Source organism: Rosa rugosa, chromosome 4 (genome assembly GCF_958449725.1).
Source record: "Rosa rugosa chromosome 4, drRosRugo1.1, whole genome shotgun sequence".
NCBI lineage: Eukaryota > Viridiplantae > Streptophyta > Magnoliopsida > Rosales > Rosaceae > Rosa > Rosa rugosa.
This window is the reverse complement of record NC_084823.1, coordinates 32,593,819-32,614,811: the sequence shown is the minus strand read 5'-3', so window position 1 is coordinate 32,614,811 and position 20,993 is coordinate 32,593,819. Positions and strand designations below refer to the sequence as shown.

Below are 20,993 nucleotides of genomic sequence, written 5' to 3'. Positions count from 1 at the left end.
AATTTTTAATTGTTGTCTGATACTTTGGGACGACAGCAAAAATTATTCTGTCGTCTGAATTTTCGAATCAGACAACAGTTGTTACATTGCTGTTGTGCAATTATAAACCAGACAATGATTGTTTTTTTTTATGTTGTCTGAATACACAATTCAGACAATAGTTATTCCATTGATGTTGTTCAAGGTTGATTAGCACAATAGTTGAGAAAATATGTTGTCTGGTTGTTTTTAATCACACAATAGTTATTACTTATCTATTGTGCAACTATTATTCAGACAATGGTGGCATTTTGATGTTGTCTGAGTAATTTAATTTAGACAATAGTTTTTCCATGTCTGTTGTGCGATTATTATTCAGATAATGTTAATATTTGATGTTGTTTGATTATATCTTGAGACAATAGTTTTTCTTGTGTCTGTTGTGCGATTATTATTCATATAATGTTAGTATTTGATGTTGTCTGACTATATATTCAGACAATAGTTTTTCTACGACTGTTGTGCAACTCTCCTTCAGACAATAATCGTGTGCGTTTTTGTTGTCTAAGTTTTTAAACACTGCTGCCCTAATTGAATTTCTACACTCAGCCAAAATTCAATTTTTCAACTCCCTCCATTTCGATGAATAACACGACTTCGTTTTAACACTTAGCCAAAATTCACCATACTTATACTCATCTCCAGTACTCTCTCTCATTAATCCCAATTCTCTTCTCTCTCTTCTCTCACTCCTCTCTCTCTCTCTCTCTCTCTCTCATTTAGACCAGAAGGATTTCTTAGACACCAAATGCCGCCGGCGACGGAGGAACCTTACACGATGGCGTCCTCGATGACGATGATGATGATCGACAAGATTTATGAGTTCTCGGCCCCGTGCTTCTTCGATTTCATCAAGGACGAGACCGACGACGACAAGATCAATGCCGAGCTCAGGTTCGACTCCGCCCCTTCCCGTACGATTCCCTATCCCTCTTCTCTTTTCTTTATTCTTCAGTTCATCAATTCCTTGGCTCACTTGTAGTTTCAGGTCAAATTAGAAGTGAACTTTGGTTTCGGTAGTCGCTCATTGTTTATCTCGTTGGTTTTATTGACTATGTTTCTGTTAGCCTTGTATATGAATGTTTTGGTTTGAAATTTGGAACAAGAACTGTGCAGCCTTTAGTAGACCCATGTCTTTATCTGGGCATCTGCTAAATTGAAATTTAGTCATCAAATTGAAATTTATTTGTGTTTGCCTTTTAGTAGACCCAGTCTTCATCTGAGCATCTGCTAAATTATCATAAAATTATGGATGTGAGAGAAAATGACTTTGCTACAAGCCCTCTGTAAATGTTAGTGTTGAAGTAGTCTTGGACATTAGGAAAATGTTGGTTTTACAAGAGTTGTAGACTATGTTCTTTTTGGTGAGTTTGGCATGTTTGAATTGTCTCTTGTAGCCAATACAGCCTTCATTCAATAAGAATTGTTGGTTGAAAGTTTCTGTCAATTTCCACAATATTGGGATTCAAACCAGAATGCCAATCCTCTATGTGATATCTGTGGTCTGCAGGCTATGTGGGATATATTAATGTTTGTCCTACTGCATACCCTGTAGATAGTAGTTCTATTGTAAGAATAGAATGCTCGTTCACGTGTTATAATCTGCAACTTTTTTGAGCTGCTTTTACTTAATAAAAGACTTACATTTGGTGCTCATTGCCTGAAAGGAGAAAGTGTATCCTTAACCATCATCACTTTTCTGTCTTATTTGTTGGCTGTTTAAGATCCAAGTCACAGTTAGTTTGTAGAGATGAGAGGGTGTTTATTTCACTAGTTTAGTGCAGATTAAAAAAGATGATATTCAAGTGGTCAAGTAGATGATCTATTATTGAAGAAATATTGTATTTTCTTTTTCTTATGATGTTTGTTGGAAGGTCTTGTAGTTGCTTTAGTTACTATAGAGTCTAATAATTTTTAAGCTTCCTGGCATGTGATTATGAGTTACTATGGTTCTTAGGTCCCCGTCTCGTGTTAGCGCTACAAACAACGAAGAGGCTGCTGCCAAGGTAGCTGCAGCTAATGCCGACAGTGGAGCTCCAACAATGTATCATCCTTCACATATTAAAACTGGTTTGATCTCACTTTCAATATCAGGGCATAGTTTTCAGTCCAAAGTATTCTATTTAACTGTTAAGTTTTGATCAATTAAAACATTGAAACTCGGTGATGGTTCCAATTTAAGGAAAGTATCCAGAGAGAAAAATGATAATAATTTTTCTCTAGTTAACTTTAGAAGGACTACTTGCAGTAATCTAATTCAATGAATTTCAATATATAAATTATGGGGTCATGCATCTAGAAAAGATAAAGTACCTTGTCAATATCATTGCTGCTTCTTTTTTCTTTTTCTGTTTAAACCCGTATGTCATTTACATTTTCCTGACAGGATGACTAATAGGTATCCTGCCAACATAAACAAACAAAAAGACCTGATCAATCTTTTGGGAGCTACCTATGCTATTGTTCTTTTCCTTGCAGCTAGCAATGCCTCTGCCGTGCAATCTGTTGTGGCGGTTGAGCAGCATGAATGTACTCAGGGTTTCCTTATGCATTTTCTCAAGTAAGATATTGGAAATGAATCTCGTTTATCTATTTGATTTTTTATTTATTTTTTATCATATTGAAGTCACATGGATCTGTCATTGATACAGCTGGTGCTGCAGGTGGCTGTTGAATCCTCGGAACAAGGCATTGTTAGAGAGTTGGAAAAAGTCTGGTTCCTACTCTATCAGGTTCAAATGATGAATGGTAAGTTTGATTTAATTTTCCAACCTGAAAAATGGTCAGATTGAGTTATGAGATATTGTTGCACGCTAAATAGGAGAAAAAATGTGAACTGCAATTTGTTGGTACAACATAACAAAATGAGAATCATTCATGTCTGTTGCTCTCTCATAAGTATACCAGACTTAAGCTTTGCCTAAAATGTCTCTCATGTGAATAGGTACTGGTTGTATGTTGCTGCTAGTTCATGTTTTCTCACATGTTGTGTTTGTCCAAATGAAAGAGAAGACAAATGTGTCGCTGGAAGTTTTAGCACCCCAGGCATGGATCCCTTGGATTTCTTTCAAGGACACGAGCTGCTTGTCATAGAGGAAAAGTGAGCACACCATGCAGTGAAGGCTTTCCCCAAAGATGACCCATCTAAGCCCTACAAGCTGACTGCTTCCCATATATGGAACTATTGTTACATTTATATAAGTCCAAATGTTGTTCATCGTAGTTTTATTGCTTTCTTTCGATGCTATTGCATCGCCCAATGTAATCCTTAGTTTCATTTAATAAAGATTGTTGTTCTTCCATAAAAGAAAATGTACATCATAAGAGTCACTTTCAGACCACTCTCAACTAAGTAAAAACAATTGTCTGAGAGAGTTAAACACATCTAAAATGATAGCAAAAACTGTTGTTGGAACCATCTTAGCACAACAAGACTACATCAAAAACCATTGTCCAATAAAAACTCAAACAACAGTTATTTAGAGAAACCTATAGTATCAAAAGTGGACAGCCAACGCCATTTCAAGCAGCCTGTTGTGTTGTTTAAATCCAGTCAACAGAAAAAAACTAATCCTTTGATGTAGAAGCTTCATAGAGACAACAGTAACCATATATGGCGCTGTTGTTCTTTCTGGTATTCATACAACAGTCATGTAAGTAGCTGCTCTTGTGTAAAATTTACTCAGACGACAGTTCACTGCTGTTGTCTGATAATTCCATCAGATGGCACAGGCTTTAACAACAGCGCCCAGACTCATCAGACGACAGTCCAAAACTGTCGTCTGATGCCATTATTGACGTAGTGAATTCTTCCTTTTATATTTTCAAATAGGGAGCTTCTATTCATACTTCCAAAATTGACATTTGGACCTCTTTTTTTTCAAGTTATAGTTGATTTTGTCAACTCATGTCAAATTACTAATAAACCAAAAAAAAAAAAAGAAGAGTTTGTTCGTACCTCCAAGTCAATATGTAGTCTTCAACTTGGAGAGATATTCTTCTCCAATGTAAACCCTAAAATATACATCAAACTCTATGGAAGAAAGTGATGATTCAGTAATTGAGCAAAGCATCCTTTTGGAGTCTTCGCACAAGGTATGGGTTTTAGAAGTTTTATGTTCTTTTTTCACTATCTTGATTACTATAGATCTGTGTATTCGAAAATCAAGACATCTTCAGCTTTTAATGTTTTGCCTTCAAGCCATTGAGATATCCCAGATACAGACCCCTCCTTTTTCATCTCCCACGATTTTCTTGTTCTTCATTTTTGTTTTGTGCATGAATTCATATATGTATTTCTATTACTATAAAATTCATAAGATTTTTTTGTAGTCTGTAAGAGGGGGAAGGGCTAAAGAATAGTACAATGGGCTTTTAGAGGTATGAATAGAATATTCCAAAAAAAAAAAAAAAAGCTTTTTATCTTTTTTATTGGACAATAGGCATTTGGGAAAATTAGAGAGGTGTAGATAACATATTGGTTATTTATAAATATAATAAGGTCTATATAAGTAGGGAGGTCCAAATGCCAATTTTGAAGTTATGGATAGAAGATCCCTTTTAAGTATTGAGAAAATATCGGAGCTAGATTTTTTTCTTCACATCGCCGTTCTCAATACCCTAGACCTTCCTTCACCATGGGCGACGAAGTCTCAGCCCGCCTTGTAACTACGCTTGCCATCTCCAAGAATGGAGACACATCATTTGAGTCACAGCAGCGCCCTACCGCACTGCACCACACTGTACACTTGATAGACCTTCTCTTGCCACCTTCAATTACCGTGTGATGGGAAACCTTCCCACACAGAGATAAACATAAACAAAATCAAAATTAAAATTCAAAAACTACTAACATATAATCAAACTTAAAATTCAAAAACTACTAACATATAATCAAACTTAAAATTTGTACTCTTTGGCTAATTATTGGCCCTCGACTTTCGCATCGAGAAAACAGGAGAGAAAACTAGGGTTTGGAAAGAGTGAAGGAGCAGTGGTCACTCGTCCGGCGGCGCCTCATCGTCGATCGGGGCTTCCCGCCTCAGAGACGAATGGCAGGTGTTGCCGGACGGGAGATGGGGGTCTTGGGACCTTCGATCTTGTCTTCTTTGCGGTGGTCGGGGCTGAAGGAATTGTGTCCTAAAACAATCATTTTGATGTAATTATTATTAATCAAAAGGGCAAGTTTATTGTTCATTGCTTATATTTGATATTTGATTGAACAAGGTCCAAGGAATATGAGTTAAAGATAAAGTAATCTAAAGAGTTAGATGTGTGAGACCTTTACTCTTTCACACTCTTATCCTAAAAAGTTCCTAGTCATAGGATTATCACTTGGACATTGATAATCCGGAAAGACTAGCACATACTATGTATGCTCAATATGGAGGATGATATGTCTCTTGTCATTTGTGTAGAGACACTAATATAAGTATGTGGGTGCTCTTAATTTAAAGAGTACACTGAACGCGATCATTAGAGTTCTTGTATGGAGTCTTACTTACATGTCAAACTTGAACTCTAAATTGCAATAATACAAATTAGTCCTTTGACCTGAGACACCATAGTTGTCTTATGAGTGAATGGATTATCTCTTGATGATGCAATAATATTGTGTCCCTTAATGGATATAATAGATGCATTCATTGGTATAATCAATTCGGTCATGGAGACATGTGAGTGTACAATAAGGAATCTCTATCCTTAAGTAAATAAGGTGTATGTTCAAAGATGTGATTCAATGAGTCTTTGGCCAAAGCATTGAATGAGATTAAAAAGGAGTTTTTAATCACATTCTAAGAATCACATAAGAATGAAAATCACATTAGGGGATTGACATATCAATTCCATACCCCGATGATGTGATTTAGAACATAGTGTTAGAGAAGGACCGTATTGTATTGTAATTCCAATTGAATAGGTTCTTTGTCATTCTACATTAACTAGGGTAGTCATGATATGTTGCAAGACGTCACTCATGACTTGTGAAGTCCCCGAGGATTAATAAACATTTATAATCCTAATAACAAGGGAGAATCAAAAATGGAGTTTTTGATTCGTAAACAAAATAGAATGGTTTCTATAAACTTCACTGCCTTGTTAATTAGAACCTAAGAGATCGCACACCATATAAGTGGATCCTTGAGATTGTATATGAAGAAGATTAAACAAGAGTTGGTTATGACCAAATAATTAATTAGATTTATTATTTGGACATAATTAGGTTTTTCGGGTAAAACCGAACCTATTGGGCCTAAACGATTGTCGGGCTTTTCGTGTGGACTTGGGCTTCACTAAATGAGATTTAAATGAAAGCCCAAGACACATTTTTAGTGCCCAATAACAAGTATGGACCAGCCAAAATATTGGCTTTATGAAAGTCAATAGTTTCTTTTAGTAATTGGAGTTATTTCCTATTATATAAAACTGAAAGCATGGACAAAGAGAATAAGTGTGTCTCCACACTATTATTTTGAGATTTTTGAGAGAGAGAGAGAGAAAGAGTTCTTTCTTGGTCCATTACAAAATTAAAGGAAAGAAGAACACTTGCATAATTTCTTCTTTTCTTTCATCTTTCTTCATCTCTTGATTCACTTGGTGAAGATCCTTAGAGGCCATATATTTTTGTGGCTTTACTTGTTACATCAAGGAGGAGATTACAAGCACAAGAAGGAGTACAAGAAAGAGTTCTTAATTCAAGGTGCTTCAAGGTGGAGGAAACACACAAAAGGAGAGATCAAGGAGAGGAACTTTGGTGGTTCACTTGGATCGGATTAAAATCACGCTCCAAGGGTGAGTAGAACATAAACTCCCTCTTTGTTCTTCCTTACTATGCATGCTATGTTTATATACATATCACAATAAGCCAAGATCATGGGTTAAAGGAATGGATTTTATGTTTAGTTAGTAGTTTAATGGTTAAACTAATTCCGCACTAATTAAAAAGTTTTGAAATCCATCCATTCCTTCAATTGGTATCAGAGCCATTGGCTTAATTTTGATATGTTATAAACATGGCTAAGTATGTTGGTTGATGTGATTTTCTTAAGCTTAGAGTAATATGTAATTTAGATCATAAAATTTGCTTTATCATAAAAGTTATGAAGCATGTGATGTAAGGTAGATTTTATGATAGCTAGAAAAAGTTTTCTGGAAATTACATGTAAGAAGTGGTTTAAGTTTTATGAAACTTTGATGCATATGAGATATGCATTAAGGGATTCTATATGTTTCTTAATTAAGGTGTTAATCTTAGAAACATGTTAGATTATATATGCTTTAGGGTATGCATGATTTTTGGCTTCAAAGATGAAGTAAACAAGTGTTCAATGGAAGAACACAAAGCTGAAATTTTATTTCCAGCTTTGGAACATGTCTAATCTAGTTATGAACTAGCTAATTTTTCATGGTGTTTGTTTTTCACTTTTGATCCATAAATTCATGAATTCAAATTTACCTAATAGTTAATGATGACATAAAATCATTTCCATGTTTCCCTCACCAAAAGGTTGGTAGAGTTAGTCATCTTTACTATTAGTTTCTCTAAATTACTCACCAAAAGTTGGAATGAGATAAAAGACATGTCTCCCTAAATTATGAGATAAAAGACATGTCTCCCTAAATCACTCACCAAAAGTTGGTGAATCATGATGTAAAACATCATCCCCTAAATCACTCATCAAAAGTGATGTGAGACATCATCCCCTAAATTACTCACCAAAAGTTAGTGATGCATGATGTAAGACATCATCATCCCCTAAATCACTCAACTAATTTACTTGCATTAAATTAAAGTAATTTAGTGGTTAACTTATTTTGATTGAGTTAATTATGCTTGTTTAATTAACCTTATTAATCTTGGTTAATTAAAGGATGATTATGGACTATGGCCAAATATAATTGAGCATGTGATTGGCCGACTATTCATTTTGAATGAATGTGGTTATGTAATTAAAGTAGTTAATTCATTTGGGTTATGTAATTAAAGTAGTTAATTCATTTGGTTGTGTAACTAAGTAGCTTATTTAATTTATTCAAGTTTGATTAAATTAAATGGGAGCTTGTATGCCCCTCATCCACTCTTGTAATCGAAGATGGAGGCACATGAGGATGATCCAAAGAAGAAGTTTGAAGTCATCAAGCCTTGAAAGGAGTTCAAGTGCAAAGTGTAATAGCTTAGCTTAGTTATTTAATTTTCGTAATCGTTACGCGTAATTAAAATCAACCACCCAAACATGACCTTGATCCAACATATTGGCTCATGTTGGATCAAACAACAAGTCCATAATCATCCTATGTGACCTATTATAATTGTATGTTCATTGCACTTGATTAAGTAATTTTATATTTCCCATGATTCCATTTGAAAAATGTTTTTGATGAAATCAAATTGTTTTTCTGAAAACAATTAGTGAGAGTATTTTATTATAGATCAAGTATAATGAATGTGTGATTGCAATAGGATCAAAGCAAATGCAATGTGATTGTTATTAATAAGATTATTAAAGATGAGACCTTAATATTCCCTCAAAGTGATATTAAGTTGAAAAACGAAGAAGTCATTATGAATGCTTCTTTGTGGCCTTCCAACATTGTAATCTCCTAGTAGATGTTCTTGCATGTGAATATCATTCCGAACGGAGGTATTTCTTGGTAGGAGCATTAAAGAGAGGTTATTCAACATTTGATGTTGTAAGGTAGGGACAAATCTTGGTCAATATTCTATTATGATGAGATTTAATTTTTGATCTCTATACTTACATGAGATGTTGGGTATAGCTTAACTAGAGTAATTTATCAATATCCTATTATGGTGAGACTTAATTACTTTAGAGGCCAAAGTTATGGATATTCACATTTGATGTGATTGGATAAGAGTATCCTCTCATGGAAATTAAGTTGACTTATAGTTCTATTATGATGCGGTTGACTTAATAAAAATGAGTCTTCCATACTCACTAAGAGTTTTAATTTATACTCTCGAATTCCTTGAGGGATTTGGAATTTGTTAAAATAGTGAGAGGGTGCCATTTGATTCTTAAGACCCGAGTCACTTGGTTTTAAAATCAATCTCACTTCTTTTATTTTATGTTATGTAGACTGCAATATGTCAGGACATCCTATCACCAAAATTCTCAATGAAAATCGTCTTGAGGGCCCAAACTTCAATGACTGGCTCCGCAATTTGAAAATTGTATTGACATTCGATAAGATCGCTTATGTCTTACAAAATGCACCTCCTCACACTCCATTGGCTCAAGATGCAACCGATGAGCAACGTGTTGCTTATCAAAAGCATAAGGATGATGACACGCAAGCTAAATGTGTTATGCTTGCATCCATGAACTCACAACTTCAGAAGCAACATGAGAATATGGATAGCGCCAGTTCTATATTACTCCAAAATGTCGACAAGTTCATAAGAAAAGTCTTGCAGTCCAGCAGCCCAGCCATTGATGTCCTAATTTTGGAATGTCCTCTGCCATTAATGTCCTGCATGTAAACTAACAGCACGAAAGTAAACCAGCATGTCGATATCCCATCTCCAGGGTTAGTTGTTTGATGCCATTACTCCTCATATATATACTTGAAAACACATGTACATGCAAATGTTGAGGTAAGAATGAGCAAAACACCTACAGTTGTCTTCGATTTCCGTCTATGAAATCTTGGAAGTAGAAATAGGATGCCTTTTCTGCTCATCCTTAGGCATTGGCAACCCCTTAATTCTCTTCACCTTCAGATGTAGAAAACTCTTTTGCCTCATGTACTGGAGGAATCTGGCAGTCATCTCCACTGAAAGCTGCTAACAAGGGGTAGTACCACCCACTTCCAACTATCATTGAAGCACTCTTCTTTAATGTCACTAAAGTTGTTAGCACGTCTCCATTCCGAAGCTCTTTCCCCCAGATAAGCATTTCTTTATCATTTAACTTGTACTCAAGCCCCTCCACAATTTTCTGACTGTTGATCTGTGGATGTTTTATCAAAACATTTTAATTCCTATGTATAGCGTTGTCATGATTGGTTATCATCACTTTCACTATCCACACTGACTTTTCATTATGAATGACATTCCAGCCAACCATCAATGGGAAAGGATTCTGTGAATAAGCAACTAATATTGCTTGAGAATACTGCCTTTCTAGTGTTGGATACAATGGATTATTGTTTGCCAAAGCAGAAATAGACATAGTGCATTTAGAGGGTTTCCCGCGTTATTGGGGCAAATAAGTTGTCACGCTCCAAATTTCGAATAAAGAAATTCGAATCCGAAACGTGATAACTTAATAAGCACAAGAAAACACTTATAAAATTTTTCATTTAAACTAAGTAATAAATGTCAATACCGACTCGTTCTTTAGAGTCACATATTACATTACAGAGAGTTTACAAATTAAACTAAACAACAATTCAAAATGTAAACACACTCACCACTCTCACTACACAGTGGAAGATTAAAACTAAGAGTACCCTTCTAAGTCCACACTACAGAAAGTACATCTCAACTTTGACGATGATTACTCGATATTAATCTAACCTACACAATAACCCTATACCATGAAATATTGCACCGGGTTGAAACAACAAACCCGGTAAGCTTTTGCAAGCTCGTATAAGTAAACCAAAATAACCACAAAACTCATTTCCGACTCAAGGACAACAAAACAACCCAATGAGTAATTCCAACAATAAATCCTTTTCTTTTTAAGGAAACACATGCCACCACGGTGAAAAATCAATCACTTGTAATCTCGACAACATACCAAGAAATCACTTTTCTTTCCTCTCGACCAAAAATATTATCACGACGACGACATGATAAAACATTTCTCAACTCACTACAAGTCTCAACCACAAATGCACTCACAATTTAAAATAAATAAAACAGTAATCCCTGCATAGAAAATTTAGTTAAGGAGATCACCAAAAAACACACAATCCAAAAACATAGTAATCCCTGCATATAGTTTAGTTCAGGAGATTACATTAAAATCAAACAATAAAAATCATGGTAATCCCTACAGATAATTTAGTTCAAGAGATTACATTAAAATCAATCAATAAAAATGAACAAGGAAAATAAATAAGAAATCAAACAACTCACGCTAAAGCCAAGAAAATCACCCTTCAACACCAATAAACGATTTGACAAAAAGACTCGTTTTCAAAACTCGACATCCTTACCCTCAAAGGTAACATACATCACCAAGTGATAAATCATATTATTTCAACTCACACCATAATATGAAACCCATGTCCCTCTTGGACAACAAAAGAAAGCATACACTCAAAACTCTTTTTTAACAACATGTACTCCTGAGTGCCATAACACAAAGTTATCCCTCAAGCAGTACAACTGCAGACAAACTAGAGCTCTAACTGAATCGTAACCAATCACCCAGGCAAAGGCTTGGTATCCCGATATTCCTGCACTGATCGAGGTTATCCCAGAAACCTCCAGACCTCAGGCCTTTCGACCCTCGGAACAAAACATTTAAAAAGATCCCACTCGACTCAAAAATGTTACACCAATCTCCATAAAAGATTTTCTCGGTACAAAGACCAAAATATTTAAAGAGGTCCCACTCGACACAAAATGTTACACCGCAACTCCAAATACCTTTCAAAACAATATAAATCAACATTCTCAAAATATATTGTTTTTCCTCGAAATCAGGTCACACAAACTAACCATGAACACCATAACGAAATTGTACTCTGTACAATACTCGGTTTTACAATCTAAAACCAAATCAAAACTCAAATACTCTTTCAACACAATAAAATCAACAATTTATATTTCCGACCAGAGTAAATGCTCCGATATAATAATCCGAATAAAATCACAATTGTTATACTTCACACAATGACACACCATCCAGATATATATTTCATGTAAATAAATAAATATATATATGTATATATATATATATATATATATATATATACAGGGGTTCTTGGTTGCGGATGTCCGTACCTAAGGATTAGGTACGGATTTCCATTTCCCCCCCCCTTTCCGATCACACATTTAGATCTTAACCGTTCAGTTTTTAGGTCCTCATGTATAGATCATCTCTGCAAAATTTCAGCCAAATTGGTGATCGTTAAGGCATTCAAAACTGCAATTTACAACAATGAATACGAACGGTTCCGGTTCGACAGATTCGGAACCGTTCATATTCATTGTTGTAAATTGCAGTTTTGAATGCCTTAACGATCACCAATTTGGCTGAAATTTTGCAGAGATGATCTATACATGAGGACCTAAAAACTGAACGGTTAATATCTAAATGTGTGATCGAAAAGAGGGGGAAAAATGGGAATCCGTACCTTTTTCTTAGGTACGGACGTCCGCACCTGAGAATCATTCTATATATATATATATATATATATATATATATACAGATTTTATCCAGAGCGGAGTTCCGCTTTGAAATTAAGGAGTGAACTTCGAGTTTTGGGTCACTTTTAGGTCGCATATCCGCATCTCGACCGTTCACCGTTCAGTTTTTAGGTACTAGTGTATAGATCATCTCTGCAAATTTTCAGCCAAATTGATGATCGTTAAGGTATCTAACTCGCTTAAACCAATCGACGAACTGAATTTGTCCAACCTGAACCGTACTAGCTTTAAGGCAGTTATCAATGCCTTAACGGTCATCAATTTGGCTGAAAATTTGCAGAGATGATCTATGCACTAGTACCTAAAAATTGAACGGTCGAGATGCGGATATGCGACCTAAAAGCGACCAAAAACTCGAAGTTCACTCCGTAATTTCAAAGCGGAACTCCGCTCTCGATAGGATATGTATACACACACACACACACACACACGTAGTCATCCACTCAGGAATGTCACTAATACCAATTATAGTTCACGATCACAAAACTCGAGAAGTTCATTTTTATAATTAAAGTCTCATTTTACTTACCCATGGACCGTAGATGATCAAGTCCATATGATTTAAAACAAATATTTATTTTCAAAAAACAATTTCTCAATTTAACAATTAAACCGACCATAATGAAATTCGGTTCATAAACGAACCACATGAGATTTACTCACCTCAAAATTCTTGCTGCGTCTTCACAAAATTAGGTAATTTACAGAACGTACTCTGCCAAGCACCAAAGGAAAATATAGACTCGGTTCAGTACACGAATCATGACAACAATTAAATTTCGAATCTCCCAATTCGATCCAAAAATCCGAAAGTCACGCCAATCGGGGCAAAACCTCATCCGAGACCACCCAAAGTCTCCAGAACACTTTCTATGGTCAATATATCAAAACTACAAGTCAATCGGACGGCCGGATCCTCAAGGATCGAAAGTTGAGACAATCGAAAACGGTAAAAACCCTAACAAATTCATACGATCTCCAAAAATTACGTATTATATATCAAAATGCTCGTATCGACGAGTAGACGGTATATAGAACCAGAAAATGCCCCTAACATGGTCGAAACCCCACCAAGCGCAGCTACAGGCAGCGACACATCGCCACTGGCCAAACTCAAGACTAGATTAATCCAACCGTCCAGAATGTAGACATTGATGAGAAGAGCAACTTTCATACCTGGAGTTAAGACCAATTCGGCCTAGATCAAGCTTGAACAAGCTTGAGAAATATGCACCGTTGAACTTCAAATCGTGATTCCGGCCACCATACTTTGAATCGTGCTTCAAGGCTGCCATGGTTGTGATCTAGAGGAGGAGGGCGTCATACATGACCGGTTTGGAGCTCAACCGCCGCCGGAATCGGAAAATCCTACCGGGTCCGACGAAACCACCACCGCCGCCACTCAATCTCCGTTTGCAGTGCTCTCCAGGGGAAGCCGCTGCCAAGGGTCGGAAGAGAATGACTGGGCTAGTTGGTCTGGACTGAGTCCGTCGCCATAGGTCAGCGGAGAATGGAGTTCCGACCGGGTCAGGTCGAATGCTTGGGCGCAGGTCGGGGGTTTGATACGCTAAAACCAAGCGCGCAATTTAACCCTGAAAAATGTCATCGTTAGTATATGGTAAATAGGGATCGTTCGGATCGGGGATTGAGGGTACACCTGTCATTGTAAAACAAATAAAGAATTAAGAAAAGTAAAAAGTATTATATTTACAAAAATAAAATAAAGGATATATACAAAGTAACGAAACAAAGGGTTTTAGGATTAGGGTTTTCGAAAATTAAAATAAAAAGAAAGAAAATACAAAAACACATATACAAGGGTGGAACATAAGGAACAAAGATCAAAACCAAATCCATATGATTGAATTCAATTAAAATCCTATAGTTGATCATCTAAGTCATGAGAGAGAAGTTGATCATGTGAAACATTCGAAGCAAATGATTTCCCATATTTTACTTTCCTTAATTAATTAATCTAAGTGAAAGCACCTAAATTAATCCTATTAAACATGCAATCAAAGTCTAGAAAGCTAGCTAATCAATACATGTCCAACGCAATGAGCATAGAGAAAGGTTATCAACTTGAGTGCACAACCTAGTATGAATAAGGCTTAGTTTGGCATTGCTTCCTAGGGTGCTTCTGGGGCTGCTTCTGCTTTTGGGCCAAGAGCATGGTGTTTGGTAAAATATCTGAAAGCAGCTTTTGGTTGAAATGGCTTCTCCGTAAGGCCGAAATTGAGAAGCTACAATTTGTAGCTTTTAGGAATTGCTTTGGGAAAACACGGAGGAAGAACAGTGCATAACTTAATGAAATTTTAACTTCCTGCCAATTCTGTCCTCCTCCTTTTCTGAAAATTACATCGAAACAAAAGATTCGCGAGGCAGTCACTCTCTTTGCCGTCATTATCATTATCATTCCACATCTCCTCCTTCCTCTTCTTCAATTCGTGGATTCTCGCCGGCTAGCTTCCTTCCTCTGAAGATAGAATCAAACGGAATCCATTGTCACGCCATCGCCATCGCCATCGCCTCTCTTCAGTCTGGGTTCAAATTTCAAAACCGACGAAGTCGCCATCGCCATTGTCCTCTCTGGCTCTCTCCCTCTCCAGGCTCCAGCACGGTCACACATCAACTGAGCAAGTGAGTCGAATTTCTCATGAATCTCAGTTTCTCTTTCTCACGAATTTCTGGGTTTTCAGTTTTCACTATTGGTTTGCAGTTTGCTCTCTTCGACTCTTTGGTCTCTTCCTGAAGCCGTCAAGCAACAAAGCAGATTCTGGGTTCGACTCTTCTCTCTCAGTCAGTCGCTGATTCTTCAAGGCTCAAGCTCGGTATGACAATGACTCGCTGATTCTTCAATTGAAAGTTTGAAACTATGAATGTTAGAAACTTACCACTTTACAGAAAAGAAATTTAAAAAAAGATGGCTGTTTTGAATATGTATGCTTCTCTTTATTCTCCACCGGTGTTCCTTGAGTGGTATTTGGTGCGTTGTCCTTGTCCTTATAGATAATTGAAAGCACTAACCCTCCAGAAAAGCTATTTTATAGCTCACATCTCTTTTCTGATCTGGGCAACGAAAGGACAAACAGTTAACTAATTACCAAACTTTCCTGCTAATTTCCAAGTTTCCATTGCAGTCCTTCTGAGTTTACTGATAACTGAAACCAACAATGCTAATTGCTAATCTCTTTTATTCTATTTTAAGTTATTATCGCAAAAAATGATATAAACTTGAACTAAAGCTCATCAAACAAGCTAGTATCTAAGCTTGAAAATCGATCAATTGCGTACTCGAACTCTTGCAGAACATATGAAATTAGTACCTCGATCGGGTAAAGGAAGTTTCTCTGTAAACAAATTAATTTATCACATAAGGATAAGGTGCTTGAGATATCAACCTGTAGCTGAGGAATAGGCTAGTTACTTGGGTCACAGGCGACCATCTTTTGACGGAAATATTGATCTTTTTTAAGGTAAGTATCCAGTTGATGTGTTCTTCCCGCTTGATCGATTTTCAAGTTTTGAGTATTAGGTCTTATAAGCTGTAACTCGTGTGTAATAAAACAACCTATTTGTATAAACAGACATGATGGTTCTTTTATATGTATATATTTCAACAGTTGAAGCTTTCTGGGTTTCTTAAAAAACGGTGGGGAAGATCATATTTTCTTTTCTACTTATATATGTTAAACGACTAAAAGTATGGTTTCAGCTTAGTTCTCTTTGTTACATTATTGTTTTGCTAAATTAACCGATTATGTTTCCACTTAGAGATGATGAATTTCAGATTCAGCTTCAATCCATAGTCAACTTTTCATAGCTTGAGAAGCAATTATGATCGTGCAGCATGGTTGTTTGTAGTATGCTTCTTTTTTTTATCAGTATTTGAGCAACCTGTGTGGATATGGTATGTCCATATCAACATATAATGCCTGAACAGTTTCAGTTCTATCCTTCTCATCAATGGACTCCTGAACGATAAGGAGTTCAGTTTCTTTGATAAACTCTTTTTGGAACGTTTTGGTTGCTGATTAAGAAGATAGATAAGTGAATTGGTTATAGTTTTCAGTTTCTTTGATAAACTCTATTAATTCTGTTATAGTATGGTATCAAATGAATGTATGGGTTGCCAAATAATTCTATTAATTGTTATTAGTACTTTAGTAGTGACTTAAATTGATGAATCCAAAAATGGTATTTTTCTGTCCTAGATAACTCTGTCCATACCCCCTATTAAGCCACAGATTCGCTGTCTATACAGGATAATAGAGCACCCAAGAAGGCAAAAACCACACATGAAGTTCAACCAATGCAAGCCTCTGCATCCCAACCATTTTATGCATCACCACCCAAGCCAACACAACCATCTTTTGTGCAGCTATGAACTGTAAACTAGTTCATTCATCTCACAACTGCGATAAAGATGAAGACCAAGTCCCCTGCAAAGAGGAAGAGAGCTCCAGCAGAGAAGTAACTGAGTCCCCTGCTAAGATTTTGGGTGTAATTTCAGATATTTCAAAGCATTGGGCTTTTGTTCACTTTATAACAAATCATTTGTATCGGAACTTGGTAACTGATCCAAGTGTTTGAAACTCTGTAAATGATGCAATTGTTTGGTAGTTTGTAACTAATCAGTTGTTTTTGGAACTTGATAAGTGATCCAAGTTTGGTAGTTTGTAACTCATCAGTTGTTTTTTGAACTTGTTAATTGATCCAAGTGGTTTGAAAGTGTAAAATGATCCAATTGTTTGGTAGCATTTGTTTTGGAACTTGGTAAGTGATCCAAGTTTAGTAGTTTGTAAATGATCAGTTGTTTTCGGAACTTGGCGAGAAACTGATCCAATTGTTTGGCGCACTTTGTATTTGATAGTTGTTTCGGAACTTGGTGTTCTCTGCCCAGAATTGCAAAAGCTTAGAGCAACTCTAACAAGATTCTCTATTTTTTGGTGGATCAGCTTGGATGAGCATGAAGCCATGAACGGAACTTGCCGCGAGTACGAACAATAGTGGTCTTTTGTGTTTGCACGTCTTTTTCTTTTAAGACAACTAGAAGTTGAATTTAGCTTGAACTTACCAATGACAACTAATTAAAAGGTTCGTCTACACTACCACAAAATAATTTTGTACTTTCTCAGATTGTTCATCTTACTCTGAGGGATGAAATTGCTCCGAATATCCCACATAAAATTTCCATAAGAACATATCATTTTCTTTTTGTAATAAACAATAGGAACATTTCTAAAATGCATAATATTTTTAGAAAAAATTATATAGTAGCACCAGAGATAACAGTGAAAAAACCGAAAACCCAACTTATGTAGTAAAACATAATATGCATATTGAAGGGTTTAAAGTAAATCTTTTATTCAGTCCAACCAATGGTACAAGAATAATACATGAGAACTTTTTTTATTTGGTATGGTTACATAATCAAAAAATAAAATTATGTATTTTAGTAGCATATCTTAGCATGTATGACCATTTTGGTAATTATACCCAACCAAAGCACTTTTGCCTTGCAACTTACCAAACACCTAGAAATTGCTTTTGGACCTCACAACACTTTTAAAAACAGTTTACCAAACACCTCAGCTGCTTCTCCTCACAGCAAGTTCGGAAGTGCTTCCTCTCACAGCAAGTTTGAAAGTGTTTCCCCTCACAGCACAGCAATCCCAAACTAAGCCTAAGTTCATCTACTTGCAATCCTCTTCAATTGATTTCGACTTTTGTCCAAAGCCTTTACTACTTTTGATTTAGGGTGACAAAAATATTAGGTGAATCGTTAACCTAAATCTAGCACCAATTATATGCAAATCCTATAAGTGTCGACCCAAATAAGATTAACACATAAAAGATATCAATCAAGCAAAACTAACTGAACAAACTCACAAAAGCAACTTAGAATCACAACTCATAAGAATCAAAATTTTATTCAAACATAAGAACGGGCTTAAACTTTTCCCTTAACGTATATGTTAACTAGAAATCAAGTTCATACGAAATCAAACAAAGAAAACCAAAAAGGTTACAAGGAATAAGATGGAATTACACCGAGAAGGATGAATGGTTGAAGGATTGAGACGTTGAGTCTTGAATCTTGAAAGCAAGGCTTCAAAGCTTCACGGCACAAGGTGGATGATGGCGGATAGGAGGCTTCACGGCTTCTTCTTTTCTTCTTCTCTTTGCTTGAAGACGCAGAGACTTGAAAACTAGAGAGTGGAGAGAACTTTTTTCGTTGGAATTTCTGAAGGGGAAGAGGTGTGTGAGACGTCTAGAGAGTGGGGGTATATATAGGGGACGGCAAAGGCTTCATGAATCTTCTTTTAATTTCCAAGGAATTATCTGGTTGCTCCACACAGCTTCAACCAATCAAATAATGCCACATAAGCCATGTTGTGTCATCCAACCAATCAAAAGCCACCAAAATAAAGTCCATAATCCTTCAAATATATTATTGCCGAATTTTCCAAGGATTTATCTTTTTTTCTCTTCATTTTCGGACAAAGAAATATGAATGAACCTAGACAATGAATCTGGACTCGTTTTGGACCTTTTCTTGTTGCAATCCCTTGAAATTCTCCAGGAATGTATCTGGACATATTTTTAGTCCCAAAAACGTCACTTTTTATACCCCCTTATATATCTCACGGAAAAAAACAATTATTTTACTTAAAATTCACTCCTTTTGTGTCCAAGAAACCCTAATATACTTAGGTCTCTTCCTTTTTGCCAAAAATCACAATTATTCTAGAAGAATCTTGAGCTTTCTTGCGTCATTTTCAAGCCATGTGGTCTCCTAGTGCCTTCAGGACTCCTCTCTTTTCCCCATTTGTCTTTATTTTTCCGACCATGCTTCTTGGTTGACTCAGGAGTCTTGCTTTGACAAAGTTTCCTATTTTGAACAGGATTTCCTGGTTGGACCAGGAAAACTTCATTTCTTCGTTTCAGCTCAATTTTGCAGCCCGTGTGCCTTGCCTTTGCCATTTCCAACGTTTTCTAGCTTCTCTTTCTCCTTTGAGCTCAATTATGCTCCATGGGACCTGAAAATAGAAACTTTTATTAAAATTCCTAAAAATATAAACTTTTTTTAAAAATGAACGATTTATTTAAGGAAATAACTAAGTAAATATGAGGAAATAACATTTAAAACGTCGCATTAAAATGCTCCTATCAGGGTTGGCTAAGAGAGTTTCCGGAAAGTTTTCCTTTTTGGAAACTTATGAATTTTTCGAGATTTTTTCCTATTTATACTAAAATGAAAACTTTTTCCGATGGCCATAACTTCTTCATACGAACTCCAATTTTCGTGTTCCGCATATCCACGAACTTGTATGAACGCGCTCTACGACTTTCGTGAAGGAAGTTTTTGGAGAAACTCAACGAATAAAAGTCAACTCTTTGACCGCTCGAAAATAAAACGTTTCGAGTAATTTTTCGTCTGAAACACTTTCGTTCCACTCCCGAACCACGAAATTGTACTAAATAACACTTTATTAACTTCTGAAAATTTCAAGAAATTAATAACGAATTTTCGGGGTAGTACATAAGCAAACAATACTCCACGACGTGATGATGCCAAAATTTCTTTTCGAAATTATAGCTGGCCCACATTGATATGGAGATCCAATTGTATACTTTATCAGAATGTTGACTAATTTGGTTATCTGCCTAGCTTTCCCAACTTGCATTTTAAAAGATGACGTAGCACCAGTTGGGTCTTGAATCCTAGACGTTAACATCCCTCCATTGCAGCAGTCCACCACAGTTGGTGATCTACTGCAAGACATAGATTGTGCAGTTTTGCGGAGCAAACGCTCACCCTGATAGATTACTTTTGCCCCTTCCAAATGAAAAATCTGGTCATTGCCTTTCCATGTCCAACCAAGCTTCCAGCCATGAGGTTCAAAAGTTCTGTACCTCTCAAAGTTCAATGTTGTAACTCGGACCAGATAACCGTCTTTGGTATATATGATCTCACACCTCACTGTGATGTTCCCTTTTGGATCATTTGTATTGAATGCCCCTACATCTCTTGATGACAATGAAAAGATAAGCACGACGGCGAAAACTTTGGCAATGGAGAAGAACGACGCCATTGATAACGTTCAGAAAGCTTTGGTGAGCAAGATGAACTAACTCTTCATTTTTTGGCTATGAACTTCTTTTTCCAAGTCAATCGACATAAATCTTGAACATGAAAAGTTTTATTTATTTATTATTATTATTTTTTTACTTGAACAAGAGAGGTTGGAGATACAAAATCCACAATATAAAGTATAATTCATAAAGAATTGAGGAATTGCAAGTTCGATAAGCTAACCAAAATCCATAAATAATCATTAAAACCAAAACCAAATAATTACTATAGGTACAAGTTTTGGTGTGTTGGCATTCCATACAAAACGGGAAAGTATCTTTGGGGTTTAATGGGTTTAATATCTTTTATTCATTTAAAGATATTTTTCTTTGTGCCAAATTGTATTATTGATTTCCTAAGTATTTTAGGATTCTGTGTCCTTAATTGTTTATATTTTCTTTAACACAA

At 36.0% G+C, this 20,993-nt stretch overlaps 2 protein-coding genes and 1 long non-coding RNA gene across 11 annotated transcripts; 2 read left to right on the top strand and 1 right to left on the bottom strand.

Annotated features, from left to right (window-relative positions):
• The first annotated feature begins 324 nt into the window (after positions 1 to 324).
• On the top strand, positions 325 to 3,388 carry LOC133741992 (uncharacterized). 9 transcript variants are annotated; one of them, XM_062169691.1, is made up of 5 exons: positions 325 to 933; positions 1,997 to 2,109; positions 2,518 to 2,599; positions 2,691 to 2,787; positions 2,984 to 3,388. In XM_062169691.1, the coding sequence occupies exons 1-4, from the start codon at positions 788 to 790 to the stop codon at positions 2,779 to 2,781; spliced, it is 432 nt and encodes a 143-aa protein (XP_062025675.1). In that variant the 5' UTR covers positions 325 to 787; the 3' UTR covers positions 2,782 to 2,787; positions 2,984 to 3,388. The 9 variants fall into 9 exon arrangements, 4 of the variants coding, with proteins under 4 accessions (XP_062025675.1, XP_062025676.1, XP_062025673.1 ...); XM_062169692.1 differs by having other exon boundaries at positions 344 to 933; positions 2,703 to 2,787; positions 2,984 to 3,386; XR_009862305.1 differs by having other exon boundaries at positions 350 to 953; positions 1,997 to 2,083; positions 2,984 to 3,384.
• Positions 3,389 to 14,558: 11,170 nt separating this feature from the next.
• LOC133745682 (uncharacterized) lies at positions 14,559 to 17,156 on the top strand. The gene is made up of 3 exons (XR_009863739.1): positions 14,559 to 15,085; positions 15,165 to 15,276; positions 16,710 to 17,156. It is a non-coding gene; the product is annotated as an uncharacterized LOC133745682 (long non-coding RNA).
• A 2,316-nt stretch (positions 17,157 to 19,472) lies between these two features.
• On the bottom strand, positions 19,473 to 20,544 carry LOC133744664 (protein COBRA-like). Its single transcript, XM_062172733.1, has 2 exons — positions 20,084 to 20,544; positions 19,473 to 19,488 (listed from the first exon to the last, which is right to left on the bottom strand). The coding sequence occupies exons 1-2, from the start codon at positions 20,542 to 20,544 to the stop codon at positions 19,473 to 19,475; spliced, it is 477 nt and encodes a 158-aa protein (XP_062028717.1).
• Positions 20,545 to 20,993: the final 449 nt, after the last annotated feature.